Here is a 25,644-nt window from a genome sequence, read left to right as displayed (position 1 = left end):
AATGAAGATACCTTTGATGGGCTCCCAAGTAGCCTGGACACAGTAGAGGAACAATAAATGAACTTCAAGACGGAAACATCAGAAATTGAAATGCAAGAGGAAAAAATGGAAGAAAAAAAAAGGACAAAACACCTACGGAATGTGAGAACAATTACAAAGGAAGGAACGTACATATAATTAGGATTCCAGAAGGAGAAAAAAGAAACAAATTAGGGGAGTTCCCTGGTGGTCCAGTATTAGGACTCGGCACTTTCTGCCGTGGCCTGGGTTCAATCCCTGGTCAGGGAATTAAGATCCCGCAAGCCGCGTGGATCTTAACAAAAAATAAACAACAAAAAATAATGGCTGAATTTTTCAAAATTAGTGACACACTCCCACCACAGATCCAGGAGGCCAGAGAATACCAGGCCATATATAAATAAAAATATCTAGATATATCCTGTTCAAGCATCCAGCATACGGAGTATTATTTGAAGGCTACTTGAATTACTTTTAAGTGTGTACTGTACTCTGGGGCAACCACTAAAGCTTTAAAAGTTATAACTGATATGCCAAGAAGAAAGAAAATGCAATCATATAAAATACACAGTTAAAATTATATAAGGAAGAAAAAGAGAAGAATGAAAAAGTACAATGAATAGACAATATTTTAAAACATGACAGATATATGTGAATTATCTAAATGTACTAATGAAAAAACAATCTCAGGGTGGATTTAAAAAAGACCCAAAATGCTACCTGTACAAAACCCCTATGAATATAAAAAGAAATATATTAAAGTAAAGGGATGAAGAAAAAAATGTCATACTAACACAAACCAAAAGAAAACTAGAGTAGCTTTATTACTTTCAGACAAAGCCAACTTTAAGAAAGGAAAGTTATCAGGAATAAAGAGGAGCATTACATAACGATAAAGGAGTAAAGACAAGAAGGAGATATAACAGTCCTTAAGAGTGTGTGCCTAAAAACAGATCATCCAAATTGGTGAGGCAAGAACTGATAACAATTATAGTCTGAGATTTCAACAAACTCCCATTTGTACTTCATGGATTCATCAGTCAAAACAAGGACATAGCAGAACTGAGCAGCACCATCAGTCAATGGGATATAATCAACATTTATAGAATACTTTATTCTACAACAGCAGAATACACATTTTTAAGCTCAGATAGCACTTTGATTGAGATAGGAAACAGTCTGGGTCAGAAAGCACAATTCAACAAATTTAAGAGCAGAAATCATACAAAACATTTTCACATATGACAAGACAATGAAGCTAGTCATTAATAAATCATGGCTATAAATATCAGAATATTTGCAGATTGAACAACACATTTCTAAATAACGTGTGGGTCAAAAAACTCCCAGATAATTTTAAAATATTTTGAACTAAAAGAGAAGGAAAATACAACTTCTTTTTCTGTTTACAGGGTAAATAGTGAGTACCACTGTTCACAGCAACTCCTCGATTGAATCAGATTTGTTCTCCAAACAACTGTGCTTATGACTTTTGCATAGTGAATCTAATGTTCACACTAAATGCACTGCTGACCTTGAGACAATAAAAGTCTTGCAGAAAACACTGTTTGGCTTCTTTCTTGAAGAGGCAATTCAGTAACAATAGTCTTCCTTATATACGCTGACCAGAAGACAGTAAGAAAAAATAGGAACATACGTTTTTTTTTTTTCTTGTGATAAGCGGGCCTCTCACTGTTGTGGCCTCTCCCGTTGCGGAGCACAGGCTCCAGACGTGCAGGCTCGGTGGCCATGGCTCACGGGCGCAGCTGCTCCGCAGCACGTGGGATCTTCCTGCACCGGGGCATGAACCCGTGTCCCCTGCATCGGCAGGCGGACTGTCAACCACTGCGCCACCAGGGAAGCCCAGAACATACGTATTTTAATTAACCAAATGTATCCTCTAACATATTTACATGATGATGGTTTTTGCATAAAAAGTGCATAATTCCCACAACCCTCATGTTGGATTCCAGTACAATTAAATTGAAGGTAGTCTTTGGGGAGAGAAGTTTTCCTCATCCATTACCTTCACAGGAATTTTTTTCTGTGTAAATTTCTAACACCCATTGAGTAGTCTGGTGGAAAGACTGTTCATAAGTGATTAATTTCAAGGATTTACCACTTGTGTGAGTCCTCTAATGTCCAATGAGGGCTGAAATCTAGTTGAAACACTATCCATACACAATACACATGAGGGATTTCTCTGTGAGTTTTGTTGATTGATGGTTGATTTCTCAAAGGGAAAATTTCCAGGTTTATTATATTCATTGATCTTCCCCTGAGTCCTCTGATGCTGCACTTCCAGTCAAAGTTTCCCCATATCCATTACATTCATAGGGTTTCCCCCACATGGGGACTGACGTACTCTGAGGTTGTTTGTAGATGAAAACGTTCCCACGTTCATTAATAATAGGATTTCTCCCCAGTGTGAGTTCTCTGAAGTGTTTAGGACTGGCATTTGGCTAAAAGCTTTTTCACATTCAACCCATTCACAGGGTTTCTCCCGTGTGAATTCTATGATGCAGAGGTAGATGAGAATTTCTCTTGAAGGACTTTCCACCCTTGTTACACTCCTAAGGTTTCTGTCCTGTGTGAATTCTCTGATGCCAAGTGAAGTGAAACTTCCTAGAGAGAGATATTTCACACGTATTACATTCATAGGGTTTCTCTCATGTGTGGACCCTCTGATGTAACCTGAGGTTGACTTTATAGGTGAAAACTTTCCGACATTCATTACATCCATAGGGTTTCTCCCCAGTGTGAATTCTCTGATGTCTACTTAGTAATGACTTCCAGTTAAAAGCCTTCCCACATTGAATACATACATAGGGTTTCTCCCCTGTATGATTTCTCTGATGCTCAATGAGGTTAGACTTTCTATAGAAGGACTTTCCACATTTGTTACACTCATAGGGTTTCTCCCCTGTGTGACTTCTCTCATGCTCAGTGAGGTTAGTCTTTCTATAGAAGGACTTTCCACATTTGTTACACTCATAGGGTTTCTCCCCTGTGTGACTTCTCTGATGCTCAGTGAGGTAAGACTTTGTATAGAAGGATTTTCCACATTTGTTACACTCATAGGGTTTCTCCCCTGTGTGACTTCTCTGATGCAGAACGAGGTAAGACTTTCTATAGAAGGATTTTCTACATCTGTTACACTCATAGGGTTTCTCCCCAGTGTGAATTCTGTGATGCTCAGTGAGGTAACTCTTTCTATGGAAGGATTTTCCACATTTATTACAATCATAGGGTTTCTCCCCTGTGTGACTTCTCTGATGATCACTGAGGTAACTTTTTCTATTGAAGGATTTTCCACATTTATTACACTCGTAGGGTTTCTCTCCCGTGTGAGTACGCTGATGTATTTTTAGGGATGACTTATGTCTAAAAGTTTTCCCACATTTATTACAGTCATAGGCTTTCTCCCCTGTGTGAATTCTCTGATGCACAATGAGGTATGACTTCCTACAGACAGATTTTCCACACTCACCACATTCATAGCGTTTCGCCCCTGTGTGACGTCTCTGATGTTTTCTGAGGTATGATATGTGGGTAAAAGCTTTCCCACATTCAGTACATTCATGGCGTTTCTCCCCTGCGTGACTTTTCTGATGCTCAGTGAGGTGAGAATTTCTATAGAAGGCTTTTCCACATTTACTACACTCATAGGGTTTCTCCCCTGTGTGAGTTCTCTGATGTCTTTTTAGGGTTGATTTATGGCCATAAGCTTTCCCACATTCAATACATTCATAGGGTTTCTCCCCTATGCAACTTCTCTGATGTTCTCTGAGGTATGACATGTGGGTAAAAGTTTTCTCACATTCATTGCATGCATAAGGTCTCTCCCCACTATGAGTTCTCTGATGTCCAATGAGGTATGACTTCCTAGAGAAGGATTTTCCACATTCTTCATAGGGTTTCACACTCATTTGAGTTCTCTGATGTACAGTAAAGGTAGTCTGAGGGTATAAGGTTTGCCAAAATATGGTATCATCACAGAAGCTCCTCTTTGTGTCAAGTTTCTGGGATATGGTAAGGGCTGCATTAGGGCTTAAGTTACTTCCAATTTCAAAGGGCTTTATTTCTGAGTGAGTGCTCTGATGTTCTCTGCAGTGTGACTTCTGGCTTAAAGTTTTCTCACCTGTGTCTGTATTCTGAAGTTGAGTAAAAAAGTCTTGCTGCAAATATTTTCCTTGATTTGCCAGGCTTTTCTCTAAGAGGTTATCAAGTTTGCAGTCTTATAAAATAAAGAAAATAAAAATGCCTTATAAGCCTTAAAACACATTTCTTATAGGATGCAGCCTTTACATATATGCCCTATATTGTATTTGACTCTTTTTCTAGCCACCACATCTTCCCAAAATAAATAAATTCCAAATGTATGTTTCCTATACTCCTTGAGAAAAAAGGACACCAAAATTATGATGATTGTCTGTCTCTATATAGCTGGCATTTTAAAAATAAGGAAATGAACAGTAAATAGCTAATAGAGGACTCTCAAAAGTGATTCACTTGGGCAACTGGAAAATGAGACACTGGGATGACTGATTATTAGCAGTAAGTAGAACTACAAGAAAAATCAGTCAGTAAGGGTTTTCAAACAATATATCAGAGAAGGGATTGGACTGAGGAAGAATATCAATGTCTAGGTCTTTATACTTCCAACTAAAGATTATGATGGTAGGAACTTATTAGTCTACAAGCTTCCAGCTGGAGTTCCCTCTGTTCTATTCTACACATCAACACTGAAATAAATTCATAATTGAACTGATTTTCTTCTGATTAAAGAAACAATTCTATAGCTCAAGCTCAAATCCTCCTGGAGTTATTCACAGAATTACAAATGTACAAGAAGGGTAAAACCATATATTGACCTGGAATGAATTCACTTCTATATGCTGGCTCTGATGCCTTAGTTTATTATATCAGTGCTGGTAAACAACAAACTTCTCTTGAATATCAAATCACAAGTTTCCCCTTTCATTATGATCACTCACTCTCCTGAAACTAGTTTTTTTGTTTTGTTTTTGCTTTTTGCCACACTGCACTACATGCAGGATCTTAGTTCCCTGACCAGGGATCAAACCTGTGCCCCCTGCAGTCTTAACCACTGGACCACCAAGGAATTCCCCCTAAAACTAGTCCTAACCAGGACTAATCTCTATGTAGGATCTCAGTTCCCTGACCAGGGATCAAACCTGTGCCCCCTGCAGTCTTAACCACTGGACCACCAAGGAATTCCCCCTAAAACTAGTCTTAACCAGGACTAATCTCTATGTAAGCATTCCATCTACTTCTGAACATACAGCTTCTATTAACTGAGATCCTTTAATATCACGTTTCAACCTGTTTCCAAAAGCCTATTTAGAAATGTACAGTTTATTCATTTCTCATAAAAGTTTCTTTCATATATTTGACTGCTCTTACCTAGGTTATTTTCACTTTCTATATAAAATGCCAGCCCTATGCTAAAACCTAAGATGGCACTGAACGCACTGCTCTAAATACAACAGATAAAAAGAGTTAAGTGGCATCATTTTGGAAAATAACCTTTTTTACCAACTTCAGGCACATGAGATATTCTAGCTATCATTCCACAACTCCACGATATTTTCCAATCTAACCTGGCCAGGCTATTTGTCTCTCATCAGTGGTTCCTTAACAACAATAATATTTTTCATTTTCAACAATTATCTTCTACCCACATCCTTTCTCTACATAACCCTACATCCCAACTTAAGGACTAACAATTAATCTAGATATTTTTTAAGGCAATGCTATTCTCTAAACTTGACCAAGAAAATACCTTCTAAGAGGTTCCCACCAGTAATTTACACTCTCACAATACATGCTGCCTATACCATTTATCTTAACAATGAATACCTGGAGAGCACACATGCACATTGAGGCACACATTTTTAAGTAAATTACCATCATTCAATCAGGATGCATCTTAAAATTTATGGCATGTCCACAGTTTTTTAGCTATCCCTAAAATAATGGTTTGTCTCTCAACTGATACCAGTTTAGATCCTATAAAATATATTTCATGCAGCTTTGTGCTCCTAAATCTGGAACAGAACTCTCATTCTGTGATTATTTTTGCACCCCTCTGTGATATAAAATAAATCAGTTGTCTTTAAAAGTGCAGTATGCTTCAGAGCTACCCAGACCACTCTTGGTTACACTGGCTCAGGTTCAATGCCAATATACAGGATGATTCAGAAGTCAAAGAAATTTGACTGGTGCATCGATAAACATGAAATACCTCTCACCTACCTGGCTCTATTGTCAACCCTAATGTAACTGTACAAAATTAATTATATATTACATCCTAGAGGAGGGAAGAATACGGAATATTCTTTTTTGGTGCATTACAATACACCAAATTATTTATATACACACACATTAGTTTTACGTATATCTTAATTTGTGTATGTGTGTGTTTTAACATTCTTATTCCAAATAATGAGGCACTATTCAGTTTATTATGTTTCTGACCATTATTTGTATGGCATTTTTCTACCTATAAACATCTTCTGCTTGATTTCATATGCACAATTTTCATTTTAGATTCATAGACCATGATTGCCCTACAGTGTACCATGTTCCGTTTTATTGCTACATCATGATTTAGTTTTAAGTTCACTTGTGAATAAGTATTGAGGTTCTTTGCAGATTTGAGCTTTTTATAAATGTTGTATGAAGAAAGTCTTATTTTTGTCTCCCAGTGAAATGTAGGAAACTCTAGAAGATAAATCTGGGAGTGAAACTGCTGAGTCATGGGGAACAGGTATGTTAAACTTTTTTTTTTTTTTTAATATTTATTTGGCTGTGCCAGGTCTTAGTTGCAGCATGCGAGATCTTTGTTGCGGCGTGTGGGATCTTCAGTTGTGGCATGCTGGATCTTTTAGTTGTGGCATGTGAACTCTTAGTTGTGGCATGTGGGACCTAGCTCCCCGATCAGGGATTGAACCCAGGTCCCCTGCATTGGGAGCAGAGTCTTAGCCACTAGACCACCAGGGAAGTCCCAGGCATGTTAAACTTTAAACAAAATGCTAATCTGTTTTCCCAAATACTTACACCAATTAATTCTGCTACCTGCCTTGTAGATGCTTCCCTACATGATATCCTCATACTCTTGGAGTCATAAGACCTCTTCATGTTTGAGAATTGAGTGGGTATAAAATCATACTATATGAGATCCAATCTGAATTTGTACTTCCCACATTACCCAAATTGAGCACTTTTTCTCATAAATTCCATTTATTCCCTTCTTTGAGAAATACCTGTTTATGGACTTTGACTTTTTTTTTTAATGGGTTGCTTGACTTTTTACTCACAATTTCAGTAGTTTAACACTTAACATACATTTGAGTCCCAAGTTTTTGTCTCAGGTGCTGAATCAGTGAATGAAATATTTTAAATATCTGCTCTCAGAGATCTTATATTCCAGTGGAAAGAGACAGACAGAAAACAAAATACCTGGCAATTGTATATTAGGTGATGAGTGGTTGGGAGAAAAATAAAACAGAAGAAAGGACAGGGGTGACATTTTAAATATAATAGTCACAGAAGGCCATACTAAGAAGATACTTGTCTTGAGATCTGAATTCTTTATCTATTATAGAAACAAATCCTTTCTGAAGTACATTTGTAACAAATATCATCTCTCACTGTATGACCTGTCTCCTCACATTTATAAAAATATGAAATTTAGCATAAATATACATACAACTATTCTGTCCATTATAATAATACCACAGAGTGACCACCCATGGAACTATCATCCTCATCAAGAAATAGAATATGACTGTATCAGGGATACTTCAGGACTTTCTTAAGCACAAGTTTCTGCATCATTACAGGTCACGTCACTCATAAAATTTAGAGTAATTGTTTGCTCTCATTTCTGTACTGTTTTACAACTCTCTTTTAGAAGCCTTAAGAATTTGGACGTTTAGAAAAAATATATCCAATATGTGGAGGAGGAAGATATAACAAAAGCGATGAGATATAATCCTGCTGTTTTTCTCATCGTGAAAAACTAGGAACCAAAATATATGTTTTTAAAATCAAGTAATAGTCATTTTTGATATTCAAAAGCTAAAAATTAAGAGATTATAACAGAAACTAAAGTTGGGTGTTAAAATATGAGACAGAAGAGAAAATAAGCATTTTAGTGTCATAACTGGTTTCATATCAGGTGATTATCAGATACTGTCTAAATAAATAGATGATTAAGCCATTACATGAGATTATAATTTTTTTTTGTGGCCACACCACGTGGCACGTGGGACCTTTGTTCCCTGATGAGGGACCAAACCCATGCCCCCTACAGTGGAAGCACGGAGTCTTAACCACTAGACTGCCAGGGAAGTCCTGAGATTACAATTTTTAAGGTCACTACTTAAGCCAAAGTACAACTTAACTAAATTACCGGGAGAAAAATACACTTATTTTAAAAAGCAAAGGAAACAGGCCTATTACCGAAAAGAGTTTCTGTAACATTACACATAAGTTTGCATTATAGAAGTAATGGACAGTCAATCAATATGAATGGGCTAAGGTCAACTATTAAAAGAAAATGCTATTAGACTGTATCAGAGGCATACCTAAAATTAATTTGGAAAATTAGAAATAAAAAATTGTAAATGAAGTAAACATTTAAAAATAATTCAGGACTCACTGATCTTAGTTAAGGTTCAATTCAATTTTTCAAAGTTAAATTCAAGGTTTAGCATAATGCCAAACAAAGCCTCATGAGTATTATTTTGAAATTTGATCAGCTCATTATTAAAACATGTCATAAAGGTGCTATAATCAATATGAAATGGTACTAGGGTAGAGATAATTAAACAGGCTAGAGAAACAATAGAGAAACCAGGAGCAAACACATAATTTACTGACTCTTGATTTCTATCTAAGGTAGCAGTGCATAAAACTGAAGAAAATTACCCACATGAAAGATCAGTAAATTTTATGTTTGAATGGAAATGCTTATATCATTCATATTTAAAGTTACTATCTATGTAGGTGGATTTCTGTCTTCCATTTTACTGTCTGCAAAGTGAGAACATCAATGTGCTTATATTTTATCCCTTTTCTTACACACTCCCTTACTACATCATATTAGGTCTACTCTTTCTAAACTTCAAGATATAAGTCCTCAAAAGGGGAAGCATTTAAACAATTTCCTGGTGTCCACCTCTAAGTGACCACTTTGGATCCTATTTCCCCTGGAGACCTGTCTACTGTACTCAATAACTCACCTGCATGGCTCTTGCTTAGAATCTCTTCCTCTAACAACAATGGATCATCTTGCTCCAACTTGACGATTACATCTGGTTTTGTTAAACAATACCCTGCAAATGGGAAATAATTTAGGATTTGGATCAGCTGCATTGGCTTTAATGCATATGAATGTGAAGGAAGGAATAGTTCTAGGGAGTAGCATAGTTATGGTGCTCATTTGACCTTTCCTTTGGAGAGGAAACTACAATGTTGTTTTTTCTGAATCTAAAAAGAAATTGATCTCCTTAAACCCCTGAATCATAAGGATACATAACACTGAGTCTACATGTACAGAGGTTTAAATAAGGTTCTGCATAGGAACTTCCAGTTATGGCCATGATGGTGTAAGAGGAATAATAGTACATGCCAAACAACTGGAAACCATACAAAATCAATGAAATAATGACCTTTAGGCATTACACACTGGACAATGGTACTGGAAGACAAGGATCTCTGAGAGAAGAGAAGAAATAGAATTTCTAGGTTATGGTACAGGAAGAAGACACCGAATCACAGCCTGCTGATCTCAGTAACTACAGAAGGCAATGCTGGGAGCTCAGGAAAGCCAAAAAAATTAGAATTTCTGGAGTAAAATATTTCAGAGGAAAGAGGTACACTGAGAGAGAAGCAGGAAGCACTAACAGAAAGGTCACCTTGAATAAAATTCGTATATTCATATAAGAAAACTTCCATCAGTGGAGGAAAAGAACCCAAATGCGATAGGTGGAAAAATTCCCAAAGCGTAAACACAGACAGGATGTTTAGAAAGAGTGGAAAGATCTTCTAATACATGTGGAATACACGAGGTATTTAGACACTGTTCACAAAAGAGTATTATTGTCCCACTACTGTGACCAAATTAGTCCTAAAGAATGCTCTAGACCTCAAATAACAAGCAAACATTGAATTAATTTAGTTAATTTGCTTAATTACAAGCCAGCACTTAATGGATTAAAGTTACTCCCAAGTCATTTACTACCACCCCCCCAGGAATGCCCTAAAGTATTTAAACAAACACAAGACAACCTAGCAGCCAACAGTGTAAAATTCACAGTATGCATGCAGCACACTATCAAAAGAGACCAAGTATGAAAAGAAGGAAAACATGATTCACGACAAGGAGACAAGTCAATCAATGGGACAGAAGAAGAAATGTAACCTGAGATTAAATTAGCTTCGAAGGACGTTAAAACTGCTATTATTAATACACTCCACATGTTAATGAAGATAGAGAAAACAGGAACATGGTGAGAAAACAAAGTTATAAAAAAAAGTCACAAATTGGAAGTAAAGGCAGGAAAATATATCACCTGGGGGAAAAAACACTGAAAGACTCCAAAAGATTTTGTGCTATGGATCACCAATATTTACATTAGAAATAAAAACTGACACAGATCTCTTTAATAAGACATCTAGGTTCTCCCATGCTCCTGCTCTATTCGTTCTATCATGTCCGGCCACGCAGTTACTTGAAAACTCCATCGTTTACTTGTGAATGGTGAAAAAGGCTAATATCTTAGTGTCATCATCACAATTTTTGACCTCAAAGGCACTCTGAAACGTCACTGGCCTCCTAGGTCAAAGGACTAAACGATCTTAATAAACCTGCCACATTCAGTGCCTCCAAGAATTCCTCATAAATTTCAATGGGCACCCGGCCAACTGAGCACTCTATTAAGTTGTTGTTCTGGGATGATATATGAAAGATTGCACTTCTAACCAATTCCAAGATGATTCAAAAGTCTTTAATATTAGAATAGCAGACATTTCTGTTCCCCTTTGATTTATTCTAAATGACAGCTTAAAAAAAAAAGTCAATATGCCCAAACATAAGATTTTCAAACTGTTTATACTTATCTTACACATTCAGTGTATCATTCACCTTACCAACTTTCTCAGCTAAAAAAAGGATCCAAAATTAAATATTAAGTTTCAATAGCCCCCAAATCAAATGAGGCTCCTCTTCTCTCCCCAAACCAGTTATTTGGAATTTTGAGCAAACTCAAACAGAACTCAGAGCGCTAGTATATATCGAAAAATATAACGACTTTTTAAGACAAACAAATAAATAAATAAACCCACTGCCAGCTGACCTGATCTAAAAGAAAAGTTAAAATAAGTCATTTAGATTTAAACAAATGATACAAAGTGTAAATTTGAATCTACACAAAGAAATAAAGAGAACTGTAAATGCACGATACGTAAATAAAATATTGTTCTCATTTTAAAAACATATTGAAGTGAAAATAACACTATAAGAAGATAATGCATTATGGGGATTACAAGATATGTAGAAATAAAATCAATAACAACAATAACACAAAGGATGAAAGAAAGTGAAAATAGTCTGTTGTAATATTCTTATGACATAGTTGAAGTAACAAGTATTACTTGAAGGTAGACTGATACTTCAGAGACGTATATTTAGCAACCACTAGAAAACAAAAAGTACATTTCATAGAAGCCAAAAGTGGGTAAAAGAGATTCATTAAAAATAAGCACAAGAAATTCCCTGGCAGTCCAGTGGTTAAGACTCTGCGCTTCCACTGCAGAGGACGTGGGTTTGGTCCCTGGTAGGGGAACTAAGATCCTGCATGCCACATGGTGTGGCCAAAAATTAAAAAACAAAAAGCACAGAGAAGCCAGGGAAAAGGAAAGAAAAATAAAGACAGAAAAAAATAGAAGGTATCAACCACAAAGATAACATTAAATATAAGTGATGTGAACATTTCCCTAAAACACAAAAATTGTCAGAGTGAATAAAATCAAGACAACCTTGCTGTCTCTTAGAAACCAACTGTGAATATAAAGACAAAGATAGGTTAGAAATAAAAGGACAGAGAAAAGTATATATCATATGAAGCACACAAGAAGCAAATGAAAGTCTGACTGACTATACAGTACCAAACAAAATTCAGAGAAAGAAATATTACCAGGGATATCAATAAAAACTTCAAAACGCTAAAAGAGAAAATCCACCAAGAGGCTGTAATAAGCCTAAGTGGTTTACTACTTAAAAACAGAGCTTCAAAATACACGAAGCAAATCCTATTAAAAAGGAAAGAAGATATAAATAAGTTAGACTTGGATACTCACATTCCTTTCTCAATATTTAATAGAACAAGTAGATAAGATATTAAAAGGATACAGAAGCTTTAAGCAATACAATCAGCCCACTGGAACTAATCCCTATCTAGAAAAAATACCATTTTCAGTCACATATGGAACATTCCCCAGGATCATATGTTAGGCCCTAAGACAAATTTCAATACATTTAATAAGACTGAATCATGCATGAAATATTATCCAGAGTAACACACAAAAAAGGATATAAAAATTGTAACAGTAAGAAATTATGAAACAAATATTTAGAAAGTAAACAAATTCTACAAAACCAATGGATCAAACAGGAAATTACCAGGCATTTAAAGAAATATCTTGGATTAAATGAAAATAAAAACATAACATCAAAACTTGTGTGATGCAGCTAAAGCAGTTTTCAAAGAAAAATATAGCGTCTTATGCTTACATTAAAAAAGTAAAACCAAGTCTCAATTCATGAGCTTAAATTTTATCATAAAACAGCAAAGAAAGGAAGGGCAACGTAAACCAAATCAGTATAGAAAACCCTGAGGATTCCAAAAATACATAAAGCTCTGAAAGCTAATAACCAGGTTCAACAAGGTTGCAGAATACAAGGAAATATGCAAAACCCAGTTGTATTTCCATGCACTAGCAATGAACAAGCCTAAAATGAAAAATAAAAACAATTTCATTTAAAAGAGCATCAAAAAGAATACAATACTTAAAATAACTTTAACAAAAGTATAAAATTTGACCACTTAAATCTACAGAATATCATTATAATAAATTTTAAAAGTCCTAAATAAATAGAAAGACAGATAATCTCAATGTTCATGGATCAGAAGAGTTAATGTTGTCAAGATGGCAATACTCCAGAAATTGAGCTACAGATTCAATGGAACCACTAACAAAATCACAGCTTTCTTTTACAGAAATTGACAAAGAAAAAAACTGGAGAGCTCATACTTTTCAATTACTCTGTTTACAGAAAACACTACTGTTTCTCATTTATATTATTGTCTCTACTCACAGAATACTTATGTATTCTCAATACTACTTCACTGCTGGTCACTGAGTGTGCAGAGGTTTTTCCCACTACCAAGCAACTCTGCAACACAAGCAAGGTGTTCTACATTCAATTCAGTTCTGACATATCCACTTGGAGTCTGCATCAGATCTCACAGGCTAGGGGTTGAGTCCACAAGACTGCCTCTCCTCACACTTCAGATGCCAATTACAAGCCCAGGTTACTACCTGTGCTACTGACCAACTAGCTATAAATGGGAGGTTCCCACATCCTGGTCCTCAGGTTTAATTTGCTAGAATGGCTCACTGAGCTCAACAGTTTGCTTACTATTAATAGATTGCCAGGTTTATTACAAAGCATACAACTCAGAAACAGCCAGACAAAAAAGCTGCATAGGGCAAAGCTTCCATGCCCTGTCCAGGAGCATCAGCCTCCCACCACCTACAAGTGTTCACCAACAACAAAGCTCTCTGAACCCCACAGTTCAGACATTTTTATGGAGACTTGATTATATAGGAATAATTATTATTAGTAATTAAGTCAATCTCCAGCCCTGCCCCCTCCCTCCCTGCAGGTCAGGGGACGGGCCTGAAAGTCCCAACCCTCTAGTCACTTGATTGGCATTCTTGGCAACAAGCCTATATCCTCAGGGGGTTTCCAAAAGTCACCTCAGTAACATGAACTCAGGCATGGTTGAAAGGGGCTTGCTATGAGTAAGACACCTCGATCTCTCGTATCACTTAAGAAATTGCCAGGGTTTTAGAACTCTGTGCCAGGAACAGGGATTAAGACCAAATATATCTTTCTTATTATAAATCACAATACCATACTATACTATTAAGGTAGTACTGGTGTAAGAATAGACACATTAAGAATAAAAACAGAGAACAATGGAGAATTGAGAGGCCAGAAATAAACCCTTAAATTTACGGACAGTGGTTTCACCAGGAGTAGATTTCATCACAAGAAACCACTTTCTTTGCTTCTTCAAGAAGCAACTCTTCATCCATTAAATTTTTATCATGCGATTGAAGCAATTCAAACATATCTTCAGATTTTACTTCTAATTCTAATTGTTTCTGCCACCACATCTGCAGCTACTTCCTCCACTGAAAATTTGAAACTGTCAAAGTCATCCATAAGGGTTGGAATCGACTTCTTCCAAACTCCTGTTCCGGTGGATTGTGACCTTTTCCCATGTATCAAAAATGTTCTTAATGGCATCTAGAATGGTCAGTCCTTTCCAGAATGTTCTCAATTGACTTTGCCCAGATCTATAGAGGAATCACTATCTATGGCAGCTATGTTTACAAAATATATTTTTTAAATAATAAGACTTGAAAGTCAAAACAACTCAACACATGGGCTGCAGAATGGATGTTGTGTTAGCAAGCATAAGTATACTAATCACATTGTACATCTCCATCAGAGCTCTTGAGTGACCAGGTGCATAATCAATGAGCATGTTTTGAAAGGAATCTTTTTTCTGAGCAGCAGGTCTAACAACAGGTTAGATACTCAGTAAAGTATTTTGTCAACAGATGTGCTGTCATCCAGGCTTTGCTGTTCCACTTACAGAGCACAGGCAAAAGAGATTCAGCATAATTTCTAAAGGCCCTAGAATTTCCAGAATGGTAAATGAGCATTGGCTTCAACTTAAAGTCACCAGCTGTACTAACCCCTAACAAGAGAGTCAGTCTGGGCTTTGAAGCTAGGCATTGACTTCTTCTCTCTACCTTTGAAAGTCCTAGATGGCATCTTCTTCCAATGGAAAAGTATTTCATCTACATTGAAACTCTGTTGTGTAGTGTAGCCACTTTCATTAATCATCTTAACTAGAACTTCTGGATAACTTGCTGCATCTTTTCCATCAGCACTTGGTGATACCCCTTGAACATTCATCTTAAGAGAGACAGCTTCTTTCCTTAACCCCCATGAACCAAACTATACTAGATTCAACCTCTTCTTCTGCAGCTTCCTCGCCTTCCTCAGCCTTCACAGAATTGAAGAGTTAGGGCTGTGCCCTGGATTAGTATTTGGCTTAAAGGAATGTTGTGGCTGGTTTGACCTTTTACCCAGGACACTAAAATATTCTCCATATCAGCAATTGAGCTGTTTCACTTTCTTATCATTCATGTGTTCACTGGAGTTAGCACTTTTATTTTCCTTCAAGAACTTTTCCATTGCATTCACAACTTAGCTGACAGTTTGGTGCAAGGGGTCTAGCTTTCAGCTGATCTTGGCTTTCAAGGTGCCTTCTTCACCAATAATTTCTAGCTTTTAATTTTAAGTAAGAGACATGCAACTCCTCCTTTCACTTGAACACTTACAGGCCACTGTAGGGTTATTAATTGACCTAATTTCAATATTATTGTGTCTCAGGGAATAGGGAGGCCTGAAGAGAGGGAGAGAGATGGGGGAATGGCCAGTTAGTGGAGCAGTGTGAACACACACAATATTTATCAATTAAGTTTGCCATCTCATATGGGTGCAATTCATGATGCCCCAAAACAATTACAGTATAACATCAAAAATCACAGATCACCATAACAAATAAAATAATGAAAGAGTTTGAAACGTTGTGAGAATTACCAAAACATGACACAGAGATAAAGGTGAGCAAATGCTGTTTGAAAACTGGGAGCAATACATGTGGTCAGACCCAAGGGGTTGCCACAGATTTTCCATTTGTAAAAAACGTAACATCTGGGAAGCCTAATAAAGTGAAGCACAATAAAACCAGGTGTTCTTATAGGTACAAATACTTGCCGTGAGACCCAGAAAACCACAACTAGAGTCTTTACACAAGGGAATGAAAACATGGACTTAAATATCTATAACACCTTTACCTATGATAGCACCAAACTGATAAGGACCTCAGTGTCTTATGAACAACTGAAAATACACGGCATAGAACAGAACACTACTCGTCAATAAAAAGAATAAATACAGATACACACAACAAACATCCATGAATCTCAAAAGAATTAAGCTAAATGAAAGAAGCCATACAAAAAAATAGTACACAACCTTGTATGTGAAATTTCAAAAAAGGCAAATGTATTGAAATAAAAAGTGGATCAATAATTATCAGAAAATGGGTGGGAAGAGAGGACTGACTGAGAAAGGAAAATTTTCATGTGATAGAAATAATCTGTATCATGATTTTGTTGGTACAGCTGTACACATTTTTCAAAATTCACTCAATTATAAACAGAAACTTGCTGAATTTTCTTTTCTGTTAATTATACCTCAATATAGGTAATTTTTTTAAAAAAAAAGAAGCAGCAGAGGGGTTTCCCTGGTGGCGCAGTGGTTGAGAGTCCACCTGCCGATGCAGGGGACACGGGTTCATGCCCTGGTCCGGGAAGATCCCACATGCCGCGGAGCGGCTGGACCTGTGAGCCATGGCTGCTGGTCCGGAGCCTGTGCTCCGCAGCGGGAGGGGCCGTGACGGTGAGAGGCCCGCGTACCGCAAAAAAAAAAAAAAAGAAGCAGCAGAAAATCACATGCACTCTAGGCAGAGTTGCATGATAAAGTAGGCTCACCTGATGAGACAAGGAGGCTGTAGTTCTCCAGCATCACATCTCTGTACAGGGTCTTCTGAGCAGAGCTCATACACTGCCACTCCTCCAGGGTAAACTCCACGGTCACGTCCCTGAATGACACTGATGTCTGTGAAAGCACATTTCTCATCAATCTGAAGAATTCAAAATTAGGTGACATGGAAAATACCTCTGGAAATAATTCCTATCAAGTTTATGGTTAAAAATGTAAGACAAAAACTGAAAATCTTTTCATATTATCAAAAATATCTGACAGTATACTCTTTATATGCAATGTCCTAGGGAAGCAGGCATTTTCATACATTTGGCTCTGCCTTCAAAATCCATTCAAAATTTGATCACTTCAAAGTACAGCTGCTAACATCATCATTTCTTGAAAGGATTACTGAAAGAGCCTGCTAACTCTTCTGTTTCCACCACTGTCTCACTAGAGTCCATTCTCAGAGCTATATTTTAAATTATAAGTCAGGTGATGCCCTTTCTCACCTCAAAATTCTCTAAAACACCTAGTAAACAGAGATAAATATTGAATTCACAGATTAGGAGGTTTAATATGGTGGAGGTATCAGTTCTCCACAAAGAGATCTATAGATTCAATGAAATCATAATTAAAAGCTTACCAGGTTTTTTTTAGATTCAGAACCTAATTCTAGTATTTATGTAAAAAGGCAAACATCCTAGAGTATGAAAACCATTTTGAAAAACAATAAAGCTGGAGAGCTGATATTACTTGATTTCAAGACATACCATACAGCCACCTCTAGATAGTGTGTGATATTAACAAAAGTGAAACACACAGATCAAAAGAAGAGAAAGTCTAAAAATGATATATACAAACATATGTGCACACGCACATTTCTTTAATTTAGGTGTCTGGGCAATTCAATGGAGAAAGTATATTCTGACAAAAAATCATGCAAGACTAAAAAACTCCATTAGAAAAAAGTAATAACAATAACCTTGATTCATTCTTTGAACCACAAAAAAAAATTCAAAATGATCACAGACCTCAATGAGTCTGCTTTCTGCTTAGATTTTAGAGTCAGAGGAATGTATCACCTATCTAAAAAAAGAAACTGACAGCTGGTTTAATGAAGTGGGAACCAGCAAAATGGTTGAGTGTATGCTCCCTCAACTCAGTATTTAGAATACACTACCTGTACAAATTTCCAACGCATCCTCAGACTCTGAAATTCTAGATTTATGACAGGGCCTACCAGCAACACATTTGGTTGCTTTCTGATCAGCATTCCCTGTATTAAGTAAAAAATTTAAATATATGAAAACAGAAATTATAGATATAACAAAACAGATATAAGAGAATACAATCAACAAGGTTATGAAATACATTTAAAAACAGATAAAAATGTACAATTTTCTCTGAAAATGTAGTAATTAAAAAAATAGAAAACCAGACTAGATCTATGATTGTTTAAATAAAGTGATTCAATAATCTACATCTACACAAAAAAGCAGATGTACTCACAAAGCCCAATTTTAGAGGTAAGTTTAAGGAAATATATAGCAGGTGATTTTCTCATATGAAATAGAGAGAGAGAGAGAAAAAAAGAGAGGAAGGGGGATAGGAGAAAGGAAAGGGGAAGGGAGGGGAGGGGAGAAGAGAAAAGAGCAGGAAAGTGCCCTGAAAAGACTAGCACAACCGAGATACCACAGTTGGTCAGGTATACAAGAAAACAAAATTATAGGCTAATCTAGTTTGTCAATACAGGAATAAAAATTCAAATATGATATTAGCAAAAAGATGTCAGTTACAAATTTAAAAACAAAAACAAAAAAACACACCCATGAGCAAGCAAATAGGGTCTACACAGGAATTCAAGAGTTAATATTCTAAAATCCATTTTAGCTACGTCTAATATTTGTAGATTAAAGAAAACAAGCTATACCTTTACTCCAAAAGATACAAAAAGGTGTTCAATATAATTCAGTGTAGATTCATGACTCAAGTAAAATCTTAAACCGATTATAAAAGAGAAATAACTTACACTGATAAAGGATGTGTAACACAAGCTGAGAGCAATCTGAAATCAAGTTAAATCTATCACAGCACAAAGTAGCTGATGAATAAAGAGCTCACCTTAGATATGTTCATTTTTGGTAGTTTTTGGGACAATGTAGAGGACGGTGAAGATTCAGCTAGGGGGACAAAAAGAGCAAAGGGTCAGGACACCTGGCCTGCCTTACAGTTCCTACACTCACCTCCCAATCACATCAGCAGCCCAGCTGACAAGCAGCCTCCCTACAGCATCCCTTTAGCCCTTGAAAAGGCAAAGGAAAGACCCTGTGGAAACACCATCTGTCCACCTACCAGTTTGAAATGATCACGGGGATTAAACCTACCACTCTCATTTGGTAAAAATAATTTTGTCTATTGATGTAAATGGATTTAATTAAATACAAACAAAAAATGAACAACAGATGATTGAAGTACAGCAAAGGATGACACTACTTCATTAAAATTAACAGTAAGAAAAAGAGACACAGGCTGCATCCTTTATCTATTTTTCTAGCAAAACTCTTTACCCCTTGAGTGAGAGAATCCATAGAATGCCCAATAAAAAGGATGCGGTGCTTTAAGGCAAAGTTTTAAAAATTACTACTTTCTAGTGGGCTGCAGTTTCTCAAAAGAGACTCGGTAAGTTTCTTCTGATGACTGAACGGTATGAACGACTGTTCGACTCCTGGCTCTGTCACATGCCGGGTGGGCCTGGAGAAGTCACAGGCGCTCTCAAACTCAGGACCACCTCACCACCCTGAGACTCCGATCTGCTTTCTGCTTAACGTGTGTTTAATGCAGATGCTCATACCGCTATCACGAGATAATTGGGAGGCTTCTGTAAACCACCCAAGGAAAAGAACAAAGTGTCTTCTGAACAACATCTACTGTCACTTTTTCGGCGGTTAGTACCTGGCACTTGCCCCTTTTTCCAAATGACACCACATCGAATTCTCAGAACAACGCCATGAAGCAGGCATTATTCATAGCCTCCTCTGCAGACCTGACTCGTCCCCAGGTTACTTCTTCCGCCCACAGTACCGGTGACACTGCTGTAAGTGACCGGGTCTCTCCCGCTCCAGAGCAGGGCTGCCCAGCACACCCTCCTCCCGCGCTTTCTGGCCCGCTCACGGCCAGCGTGACCACCGCGCTTTCCCTCCCACTGTCCGCCCCGGCGTCCCCCCGTCAGATGCAGGCGGGGCCGGGCATTCCTTCCCCACACGCACCGTCCCCGCTCCTAACAGGTCTCAGCTCCACCTGCCCCCGAGACCACGAGGCCAGAACCGGGATCGCCCCACCCACCTTCCCAGGTCCGAGATCCAGGCCAGACCCGGGCACTGCGGCCCCGCCTGGGCCGGAGGGCGGCCCGCGACGTACCACTTCCGACCCCGCCACAAGAACGCAGCTCTCAGCAAAGCTCCAGGCCACGCGACGTCCCTGTCCCGGCTGCGCAGTTCTCGCACATGAGATCCCGAGAGAAACGCTCCACAATCTTCCCTTCTCCAGACCTGTGAACTCAAAAGGGAAGAGGCGGGGCCTAAGTTGCACTTGCGCAGAGGCAGCCCCTAGAGACCAGGAGGAAGGTGGAGGGGAGAGACTACATTTCCCTTCGCTCTCTGCGCGCTCCCTAAGCTGACTTTGAACAGAGCAATCGGTTTCCTGCTGCAGGGTAGAAATATGGGAGAAATGCTTGTCCAAGGGTCCACGGTGCCCAGAGACGCTGGATCGGGTGTGTCACACTGTGGGTCTTAGGCCATCTTCATGCCTGGCGTATGTGGAGGTTCAAGGGCAAAACTGGGAAAGCTCACGGCTGAAATCAGATTGTCCAAATTGCTAAATCCTTATAGTCTTGAGAAAATGTCCTCCTAATGGAATAGAATTTTCTGTCTGTGCATTAGTTAACCTACTTGCCATCATGTGGGCTTCCTTTGTAAAGGACAAATAGCGTATTTTTTCAAAAGTGAATTCACCAGTTTATTCATAATGGAACAGATATCTTTTTTCATTTTTTGCAATTTTGAAACCAAGCAGGACCCTGCAGGGCCCTGCTAGGAACAAAAAACTTTCCCTGTCCCCTGCTTTTTTGCAGGCAAAAGGCTTCAGCCTCCCAGGCCATCCCTGAGTTCCAAAGGGCAGATTCAGACAGTTACTAATAGGGGAAAGAATGGAATGTAGAAGAAAGGTGAAGCAGTCAAAAAACCAATAGTGCAACTATAAAGCAGGGACCTCGTTCCTCCTCAAGGGATATACATGACAACATGTATTTCAGTTCCTCTGAAGGAACTAAGGCCACAAACCGGGGCTGCAACCCCGCTGGAGGATGGTAGCTTCAGGTGGAGCACAAGATTCCTGAACACCACCCTGTTAGCTCACCACCAACCACAGTAACACACCCTGTAGCTCTTGCCTGAAATTTTACCTATAAAAACTCTTACCCCCAAATCACCCAGGAGTTTGGGTCTTTTAAGCATGAGCCACCATTTCTCCTTCCTTAGCCTTTTCAATAAAACTTTATCTGCTCCAAACTTCCTTTTGGTTTCTTTGGCTTCACTATGCATCAGGCACACAAACTTGCTTTTGGCAGTGATTTTCTACAAAAAAATCCTTGAACTCCAAGTGTTAAAGCTAAATATGACTATATAATAAACTGATAACCCAACCAAGTATGTTTTATGTAGACTAGATGGCCCTCCTTATGACATAGGCCTAGCAAAATACTCAATATACTTTGCAACTTTTCATACACCTGAAATTCTGGGCTGAGCAAAGCTGTTGAAAAAGTATTATTCCTTCACACTTTATGGAGCATTTCCTATTTTCTTTATCATATATAAATGTATTTCAACATTTTGTATTAAATTATACAAAAACACAGGATCCATTTAATCAAAAGAGTAGTTAGTGCTTGATGGGATAACTGGATCAACTTCCCACTCTCCATCTCCTTCCCAAATGTAACCAGTGTTAACCGGTGCTTAGCTCTGGCTTTATTCAGTGCAGACCACTAGAGGAATGCATTTTTCAAAAAGGAATTATTCTTTTCTCTGATTTATTTACAACTTGTTTTGATCCTCAGTTAGGGTATAATCATGTTAGCAGGTCAAATTATTTAGAATTACATCATGCCATTTCTTGGCTGCATGATATTTATTGGACGGGTATATCTTTTTTTTTAAATAAAAATCTTTTTCATGGATGTTTAGTTTGTTCCAATTTTCACTACTGTAAATGTGCACTATATATTTGTGTCTATACTTCTTTTCATGTTTGCATTATTTCTGCAATACAAATTCTAAAATATAGAATTGCTAAATTAAAATAGATGTGTAAAAGTTGGTAGACGTTAACAACAAGCCATCAAAGAGGCTATGCTGGGCTTCCCTGGTGGCGCAGTGGTTGAGAGTCCGCCTGCTGATTCAGGGGACACGGGTCCGTGCCCCGGTCCGGGAAGATCCCACATGCTGCGGAGTGGCTGGGCCCGTGAGCCATGGCTGCTGAGCCTGCGCGTCCGGAGCCTGTGCTCCGCAACGGGAGAGACCACAGCAGTGAGAGGGCCACGTACCGCCAAAAAAAAAAAAAAAAAAAAAAAAAAAAAAAAGACGCTATGCTAGTTTATGCTCTCACTAGGATTTGTGAAAGAAAAAGCTGTTCTGACACTTAGTAAAACAGTAAGAAAGAATTTATTCAAGAAGATTGCAGTAGGGGAGAGAGATCAGACTCCAAATACAGCAAAGAAAGGTGGGGATTTATAGCTGATGAGCAAAGTGAGGGAATACATGGGTAGAAAATGACTAGAGGGAGATTTTAAAGGTAGAGGGATTCTTACTAAACCCTAACAGGACCTAACAGGATTCTTGCTAAAGAGAGTCCAAGGGCTTAGATGTCAAAGGTGAGGGATGAAGATCAAGGATGAGGATTCTCTCTAAATTGACTTAGCAGGATTCTTGCTAAAACTGGACTATGTACGCTTGTTAAGGATGGGATGGATATGGAATGCCAAGGTCAAGGCCTAGTGAAAAAGAGACCATAGAGGAGCCTGACTAACGTTTGGTCAAGGAGTTTAGGTCAAATTACATGAGAGTCCCAGTTCCACCATCCTTATTCCAATGTTAGATTTTGTCATTCACTGATAAATAGTTATTACAGAGGCTAATCAAATTGACCATTCACATCTACATATTTCCATTGGACATTTTCTTACTGTATGTGTGAGTTACAAGTACCGATTTTTTTACAAATATGTTCTGAAACAACTGTCCTCTTTCTTATTCTGAAAACCAACTTCTATTACATATAAAATTCCATTCGGTACTTGGATCTATTGATAGACTTTTTGTTGTTGCTGTTGTTCTCTTGGTCTATATATTAATGCACCATTTACGCAATACGTTAATTATTTTAGCTTTCTTATAGATTTAACTACCATGTAGTACAAATCATATCTTTGGCTCAATTTTCAGAATTTCTGTAGCCATTCTCAGAAGCTATCATCAAGAGAAAGATTAGTATAAGTTTCTAGGGCCAAATCCCTAAAATAATAATGTTGAGGTTCTGATTAGGATTATATTAATACTTATGAATTTAAGTGAGAAATGATATCTTTACAATAGTAAAATAATAACATTATCCGGTTTGTAATAATATAATTCTGGCCACTATATATACTCTCTCTTCTTTAAATCCCTTATGCAGCTTAAGAGCTTTCTATACATGGAGGTATATATAGGTAAACATTTATTAAGTTCTTTCAATTTGAATCTTATAACAGTAAATAAAACACTCTCACATATGGTATAACAAGTAATTATTTGCACATAGAAGAGATGCTGGTTTCGATATATTAACAATGTTTTTCCTTCATTCTCTAATTTATTTTTAAACTAATTTTAATATTAATGATCTTGGACTTTCATGGACATAATGACAAGTTACTCATTTTCAATATTTATCATTATTTGTCCTTCTATTATGGGCTGAGTTGTGCCCCATCCTTCAAATTAATATATTGAAGCCCTAACCCTGAGTACCTTAGTATGTAAGTATTGGGTTGGCCAAAAAGTTTGTTGGGGTTTTTCCACAGGATCTTATGGAAAAACCCAAACAGACTTTTTGGCCAACCAAATATATTCAGTTAGGGCCTTCAGGGAAGTAATTAAGTTAAAACCAGGCTGTTAAGGTAAGCTCTAATCCAACCTGCCTGGTGTTCTTATAAGAAGCTTTGGATACACAAGGAGACACAAAGAATGCATACATACAGACAAAAGACCATATGAAGATACAATAAGAAGCCAACACTAAGAAAGTCCCGGAGATCTAAAGCACAGTATAGTGAATATAAAGAACAGTACTGTATTACAGTCACCAAACTTGCTAAAAGACTAGATCTTGATTATTCCTACCACCAAAAAGAAATAATAATTATGCGACATGATCAAGGTGCTAATTGTCACAACAATGGCAATCATACTACAATACATAAACCTATCAAATCAACATCTTTTACGTCTTAAATTTACATTATGTTATATGTCAAATATATTTCAATTCAAATTAGGAGGTGAACATTTGCAAGCCAAGGAGAGAAGCCACAGAAGAAACTAAAATTCCTGACACAATGATTATGAATTTCTAGCCCCTCAGACTGTAAGAAAATAAATTTCTGCTGCTTAAACATCCAGTCTGCACTATTTTGTTAAGGCAGATATAGCTAATAACTAATACAATTTCTCTAATGAATTAAAAATAATTAGCGCAAAAATGCTGGTGGAGCTATATTAAATAAGCCTAATAGACCATACTGTAAAGATTACCAATAGAGATAAAGTAGAGATAAAGTGTATGTGTATATATATACACACACATACATATATATTTCCTATATTATACATATTATACGTAAAATATCTTTTATGTCTATTGATAACCCGCTGTGTGACAACTATTATTCTAGATGCTGGATTGGCAGTAGGGAAAAAGAAATTAAAATCCCTCTACTCTTCTCTCGGGTTTGTGTTCAGGATTGGTGTGGGGAACCTATTAGTTGGAGTCACAGCAAGAGAGCAAGGGAGTATGACAATAACCTGACAGAAGTGGCTACCAAATTGGTGCTGCTCCCTTAAGTTAAAGTGTTTGGTCACAGCCGGCCCTTCATTCAGGACGAGATAGTCCAAAGATGAGTCTTGCTCTCATCTCACTTAACAAATCTTAATGGCAAAACACAAAGAGATCAAACCATTTACAAACAACATATATACATCTCAGAACCAAGCTGAAGAATAGTTATATGACTGCAAAATATCCACCACCGAACGAGTCTAAAATCTAATTAAAAATGAACAGATTGGGGCTTCCCTGGTGGTGCAGTGGTTAAGAATCTGCCTGCCAATGCAGGGGACATGGGTTCGAGCCCTGGTTCAGGAAGATCCCACATGCTGCAGAGCAACTAAGCCTGTGCGCCACAACTACTGAGCCTGTGCTCTAGAGCCCCTGAGCCACAACTACTGAGTCTGTGTGCCACAACTGTTGAAGTCCACGCGCCTAGAGTCCATGCTCCACAAGAGAAGCCACCGCAATGAGAAGCCCACATCGAAAAGTAGCCCCTGCTCACTGCAACTACAGAAAGCCCATGCACAGCAACG

At 37.7% G+C, this 25,644-nt stretch overlaps 1 protein-coding gene across 4 annotated transcripts; it reads right to left on the bottom strand.

The window, feature by feature from the left end:
• Positions 1 to 714: 714 nt before the first annotated feature.
• LOC307189500 (uncharacterized protein) lies at positions 715 to 20,517 on the bottom strand. 4 transcript variants are annotated; one of them, XM_079927632.1, is made up of 5 exons: positions 20,384 to 20,517; positions 19,088 to 19,146; positions 16,972 to 17,098; positions 9,291 to 9,383; positions 715 to 4,255 (listed from the first exon to the last, which is right to left on the bottom strand). In XM_079927632.1, exons 2-5 carry the CDS (start codon positions 19,100 to 19,102, stop codon positions 2,688 to 2,690), a joined length of 1,803 nt encoding a protein of 600 aa, XP_079783758.1. In that variant the 5' UTR covers positions 19,103 to 19,146; positions 20,384 to 20,517; the 3' UTR covers positions 715 to 2,687. The 4 variants fall into 4 exon arrangements, with proteins under 4 accessions (XP_079783758.1, XP_079783756.1, XP_079783759.1 ...); XM_079927630.1 differs by having other exon boundaries at positions 16,972 to 17,123; positions 20,309 to 20,511; XM_079927633.1 differs by having other exon boundaries at positions 20,309 to 20,511.
• Positions 20,518 to 25,644: the final 5,127 nt, after the last annotated feature.

The sequence above is a fragment of the Stenella coeruleoalba genome (genome assembly GCF_951394435.1).
Source record: "Stenella coeruleoalba genome assembly, chromosome: 7".
Lineage (NCBI taxonomy): Eukaryota > Metazoa > Chordata > Mammalia > Artiodactyla > Delphinidae > Stenella > Stenella coeruleoalba.
This window is presented reverse-complemented; position numbering and strand designations above follow the sequence as displayed.

Bases quoted from the DNA above. Each gene is read 5' to 3' on its own strand.
- LOC307189500 (XM_079927630.1), bottom strand. From the start codon at position 17,119: ATGAGAAATGTGCTTTCACAGACATCAGTGTCATTCAGGGACGTGACC. The intron at 9,384-16,971 runs GTGAGCCTACTT...TCCCATTTGCAG, and splicing joins CAGCCTCCTTGTCTCATCAG to GGTATTGTTTAACAAAACCA. The intron at 4,256-9,290 runs GTGAGTTATTGA...TTATTTTATAAG, and splicing joins TCTAAGCAAGAGCCATGCAG to ACTGCAAACTTGATAACCTC.